Raw genomic sequence first — 6,000 nt, forward strand, 5'->3', positions numbered from 1 at the left:
ATCTCCAACTTGCTGTTTGCACCGGTGTCGGCTCTCCCTCTAATGTCACTTCCTGGTCCTGGCACGGGAAGTACCATCAGAGAGGAGCGCTGAGGCCGGCACGAGCAGTAGATTGGAGCTGATGCTCACGCCGGCAATGAGCTAGAGGTCTGGTGGGGGGTGGGGGTGAAGGAGGCGATCCCCCCTCCCCTTACTACACAGTACATGCAAATGGATCTCATGCATATTCATTGGAGACATCCTGAAAACTCGACACCCCTGCCTTAGACACCCCTGCCTGGGTCTGCCTAGTGCTAACAATGCCGCCATGATGTGTTTGATGCCAGTCAAATAACATTCAGATAAAGACAGACAGACAGAAAATAGTTCTTCCTTCTTGAAGCTCCCAGTGCACTACAGCCAGTGGTATACTAAAGTGTGTGTGTGTGGGTGGGGGGGGAGCAGTCTGCCTCGGGTGTCATCATGATGGGGGCGCCAGAACCCGCCCTCCTCTCCGCCCCCTGCTTCTTCCCCGCCCCTTCCCTCATACTTTAATGTTCACGGGGCGAGAAACAACCCCAACCCGCTGCTCGTGCCAGCGTCGGCCCTTCCTCTGATGTCACTTCCTGGACTCGCACCTAGGAAGAGCCGAAGCTGGTGCGAGCAGCAGGTTGGGGTTGTTTCTTGCGCCGTGAACGTTAATGAGGTACGGGTATGGGAACAGGCGTGTGGCAGGAGGGGGGCGGGGGAGGGTGGGGGGCGCTGAGTACAGCAGCACAATGCAATCTTGTCCTCAGGGTGCACCTAGCCAGTCAGGTTTTCAGGATATACACAGTGAATATGCATGAGAGAGATTTGCATACTAGGGAGGTAACACATGCAGATTTATTTCCTCCATAGTCCTTGTGGATATCCTGAAAACCTGACTGGCTGGATGTAGCCTGAGAATCGCTGCAATAGAGAAGGACGGTAACTCATGGCAGAGCAACAGACAGAGCCCATGGGGAGGGGCCTTCTGATTCCTCAGGACACACCCACACATGGAGAACCTGGCATGCACACAGGATATACAGAGAAAATGTACATGTGGGTGGATAACACACACACACCACCATCACTCAGAGAGAAGCACCCACTCAAGGTCACAGAAAGGGAAAGAGAGACACACACAGAACTGTAGGTAGACCTTACACATAGTTGTGAACACAGAGAAAGGTGCACAAAACCACCAAGGCACACATGCACACACAGAGCCATAGATCACAGAAACATACACAGAGCGTCAGAAAAATACACTCAAAAAAGCTGAGAAGGAAGCAGACATATAATTATAGAGTCACGCACACATGACCACTCGCCCACTCAGAAAAGCACAGAGATGGCCACACGTACCGTGATAGAATGTAGCTGAGCCAAACCACATTCACATGCGCACACAGAATCACAGAGAGAGACACAGAAACACACCACCATGGAAAGGCGGGAAGAGAACAACTCAGAACCACACACTGAAACACCAGAGACCCACAGCTGGGCCAGGAATTAGCTGCAACATAAATAACCTTGATGCGTATCTGGCCTGGCACTTCCCCTGCCTAGCACTCAAAGGTATTTTAATTAAAGAGAAGGGCCAGACAAGAGCCTTCCATTAATCATGGATTAATTAGCCTGAAGCCCCGGCTCTGGGTCTCCTCAGCAACATTCCTTGGACCCTGGGTCCGCCTGCAGGGGAAGCCAGGTGAATTCCTCCTGATGCTATCTCACCCAGTGATCTGTCTTCCCCCCCCCCCTTCCTGCTTCTCTCCTCACTCCAGGCCTTGAAGAATCACATGCGGACGGAGTGTAAGTGCCACGGTCTGTCCGGCTCCTGCACCCTCACCACCTGCTGGAAGAAAATGCCTCATTTCCGCGAGGTCGGCGACCAGCTCCTGGAGAGGTTCAACGGAGCTATCAAAGTGATGGGGGGCAACGACGGAAAGACTCTCGTCCCCGTGGGGCACAGCATCAAGCCGCCTGACCAGCAGGACCTCATCTACTCCGCCGACTCCCCGGACTTCTGCAATGCCAACAGAAAGACAGGCTCGCTGGGCACCCGCGGCAGGGCTTGCAACAGCACAGCCATGGACCTGGGTGGCTGCGACCTGCTGTGCTGCGGCAGGGGCCACCGAGAGGAGGCCGTGGTCTTCCAGGAGAACTGCTTGTGCCGCTTCCACTGGTGCTGTGTCGTACAGTGCAAAAAATGTACTGTTCACAAGGAAGTCAGCTTGTGTCTGTGAAGCGGAGGCCGTAGATCTGACAGAAGGAGGTCAGGAGGTCGGGGGAAACTGGTGGTGGTGGGGGGGAGAAGAGTAACCCTTAGCTCTTCCACTTGTCAACTCCCCACTGTAGCATCTCCCCAGTGACGAGCATGGGTGCCAGCGCCCACACAGTGCTGAGGGTCTGTACTGTACGAGGGTGGGGGAGCAGCCTGTGTCAGTAGCAACCGTAGGGTATGCATTCGAGGCTGAACTGTGTCAACACCAGGGTGCAGGCTTTCCATCTCATCGCCTTCTGGAGTCCTCTGCACTGGGGTAACAGTGGGATTTCTGCGGGTTCTGCTCACGGCCACTGCCTCAGAGAGCAGAGGGGTGGGGTTCTAGTTCCAGGGAGCTCTTCGTATCCACCCAGGGCCACTGAATCCAACATGTGGCCTCATCATTAGAAAACCACAGAAAAAGCTCTGAGGGACTGAATCTTGGATGGTTTTCTATAATAATAATTACTGTTATTACAACTTCTGTAGCACCTGAGGCTTCTCAGATAGGGCCCAAGTGAAAACTGTGCTTTTTTTTACTACTACTACTAATAAATCTATTTAAACAGTAAGATCAGATTTTGTTTTTTTATAAGGGGTGGGGGAGTAGGCAAAAGGGGGAATTATTGACTGGACTGTCTAGGGACACTAGACTCCCTCCTGGCCACAGGTTTATAGGGAGAGGAGGGAACAGGTGTGTTCACATCCCTGGGACTAAAGGTGTCATGAACATAAGAACACCCTTACTGGGTCAGACCAATGGTCCATCAAGCCCAGTAGCCCGTTCTCACGTTGGTCAATCCAAATCACTAGTACTTGGCCAAAACCCAAGGAGTAGCAACATTCCATATAGAATCTCAAAGAATAGCAAGATTTCGGAATCTCAGAAAATAACAAGTTTCTAGAATCCCAAAGAGTAGCAACATTCCATACAGAATCTCAAAAAATAGTAAGATTCCGGAATCCCAGAGAGTAACAAGACTCTAGAACCCCAAAGAGTAGCAACATTCCATACAGAATCTCAAGGAATAGCAAGATTCCGGAATCCCAGAGAGTGACAAGACTCTAGAACCCCAAAGAGTAGCAACATTCCATACAGAATCTTAAGGAATAGCAAGATTCCGGAATCCCAGAGAGTAACCCCAAAGAGTAGCAACATTTCATACAGAATCTCAAAGAACAGCAAGATTCCGGAATCCCAGAGAGTAACAAGATTCTAGAATCCCAAAGACTAGCAACATTCCATGCAGAATCTCAAAGAATAGCAAGATTCCGGAATCCTAGAGAGTAACAAGATTCTAGAACCCCCAAAGAGTAGCAACATTCCATGCTACTGATCCAGGGCAAGTAGTAGCTTCCCCCATGTCTTAATAAAAGACTATGAACTTTTCCTCCAGGAACTTGTCCAAATCTTTCTTAAAACCAGCTACGCTATCCGCTGTCACCACAACCTCTGGAGTCATTTATTATTTATTAAACTTGATATACCGTCTTAGTTGCAGCACAATTCAAGGTGGTATACAGTAAAATACATCAATAAGCTAAAATAATAATTTTTAAAAGTGCCATTAAAAATAGGATAGCACACTACTTTCATACAGAAAACGTAAGACCAATGGCAGCTGCTGAGGGCACAGTTTGTGGGAGCTGCAGCCCCCCTAGCCCCATTCCGGAGCCCCAAAATACTGAAGGCAGATAACAGGCCCTTGTGGCCCAAAACAAGCCAAGGTGGATCCAGTGGCTATTGGTCTCCTTTGGGTAGATGAACTTATGAATTCCCCTATGGAGCCTGACACCTATCGCCCTTTCCCTTATGACCCCCATCTGACCTCTGAACATTTCACCACTGCTTTCTAGGGTTCTATGCAGCTCAATCAAGAGATGAAGTCGGACACGGCTATTTTGGTCTCTAACGGCCTCTCCACGCACTCCCCTCACATCTGTCCTTTTGCTTCTACGAAACCTCTGTGTTTCTCCCACTCCATTTTGAATTCCTCACTGGTTTTGCACGCACTTTCTTCTCTGGATCAAGCGTTCAGGGCTTCCACCACCCTCTCCATGAAAAATAACATTTTCTGACATTGTTCTTGAGTCTGTCCCATTGGAAGGTGGGCAAAGACACTTTCACCTACTCTCAAACTATTTATTTGATTTATTTAAAAGATTTATAAACCGCTTCTAATCAAAGCGATGTCCACCGAGATCCATAACATGAACCAAAAATTTACTTTAACATTTCATAATTTACAGGTTGGAGTTCTTACTTTGTCTCCTTCTGCCACGTCATTCCTTAAGGACAGTGAATAGCCAGAAAATATCAATATACGCATTGCATAAAGGCTTTTATGTGGCCTCTGCTAGACCTTAGCTGGAAGTTAGACATTGCTACCTGCTTACACAGCCTGTTCCCACAGTCCAAAGGCGTTGCCCTCTGAAAAGATAAGCCCCAGTCACCTGGAGGTCAGTCTTCTAAGATCAGCTGAGCGAGGAAGTCAGCCGCAATACTGGTTTATCCACATAACAATATCCAGACAGACATTGAGCAGCGCTCAGTCCTCTCTTACTGAAGGAGAAAATGCTATTTGCTTCGCTTTAAGACACTCATTTCTCTTGAACAACTAAGGGCTCCTTTTACGAAGGCGCGTTAGGGCCTGAACGCGTGGAATAGCGCATGCTAGCCGCTACCGCCTCCTCTTGAGCAGGCAGTAGCTTTTCGGCTAGCGCACGCTAATCCGGTGTGTGCACTAAGAACGCTAGCGCACCTTCGTAAAAGGAGCCCTAAATCTAGCTGAGCGCTGCTGAATATCAGTGTTGGTGGGCTGACGTTTCCCTGAGCCCCCGTAATGCCGTAGCGCTCTGCTTTCCATGGCTAAATTCTCTGCAACAATTTGCCTGAATAAAATTTAGCCAGTAAATTCCAAGTTTATTAAAAATTGATGAAACACTAATCATAAATTCTAAGGGGCTCATCATCGAAACGGCCTAAATCGGCACTTGGATGATCAGGAACAAAAGTCGTCCAAGTGCCGATAATTGAACAGGGTTTTAGACGTATTTAAAAACAACTTAGGCCTTCACAGTTCTGCTGAACGACCAGAGCTAAAAGGGGCGTTTTAGGAGGAGTGGTGAGGGCGGGATTTGGGCGGGACGTGGGCCGTCCTAGACTTTGTCGTACTGCATGTATAACCGAAAGTTTTACAACACTGCCTAGATGGAACCTGGACGTTGTGACTTAGGCCATCTAAAACCAGGTCTAAGTCCACAAAAGGTATCCAAAGTGACCAGATAACCACTGCAGACACAAAGTACAGACCCCCACACACTGCCCCAGTCACCACTGTCCCCCCCCCCACCCCCATAAAAATCATAATAACAACTTTACATATCTGCCTCCAGAACAACAGCACCTGGCAGCCTGGCATAGGAAAGCTAGTAGAGCTGCTCAGAGGTGGCTTAAGTGGTCTTGGGGGTGGGTTAGTGAACCATGGATAGGAGGACCCCGGCCCATAAGCCACTCTAATCACTGAATTCATGGTGAAACATGTGCACTCTCCCAAAACCCTTTTGTATTGCCATGTAAGTGGCTCCCGCAGCCATAAGGGGGTGGTTGGTAGGTCTATTAGATTCTGGGGGGCTCACCATGACCTATAAGGGAGCTGTAGTGAGATGTTTATGTGGGGCAGCTTCCTTCAAAAGGTAAGCGGACAAACGTGATGAATTCCCAGCCC

General features: G+C 49.1%; 1 protein-coding gene across 2 annotated transcripts in view; it reads left to right on the top strand.

The window, feature by feature from the left end:
• The window catches only part of WNT6 (Wnt family member 6), a 77,372-nt gene extending 74,531 nt beyond the window's left edge, over positions 1-2,841 (top strand). For both annotated transcript variants that reach the window (XM_033947329.1, XM_033947330.1), the window contains exon 4: positions 1,794-2,841. In XM_033947329.1, coding sequence (XP_033803220.1) covers positions 1,794-2,255 — 462 coding nt within the window. In that variant the 3' untranslated portion in view covers positions 2,256-2,841. The remainder of the gene's footprint in view (positions 1-1,793) is intronic.
• The last annotated feature ends 3,159 nt before the right edge of the window (positions 2,842-6,000 follow it).

Source organism: Geotrypetes seraphini, chromosome 5, assembly GCF_902459505.1.
Source record: "Geotrypetes seraphini chromosome 5, aGeoSer1.1, whole genome shotgun sequence".
Lineage (NCBI taxonomy): Eukaryota > Metazoa > Chordata > Amphibia > Gymnophiona > Dermophiidae > Geotrypetes > Geotrypetes seraphini.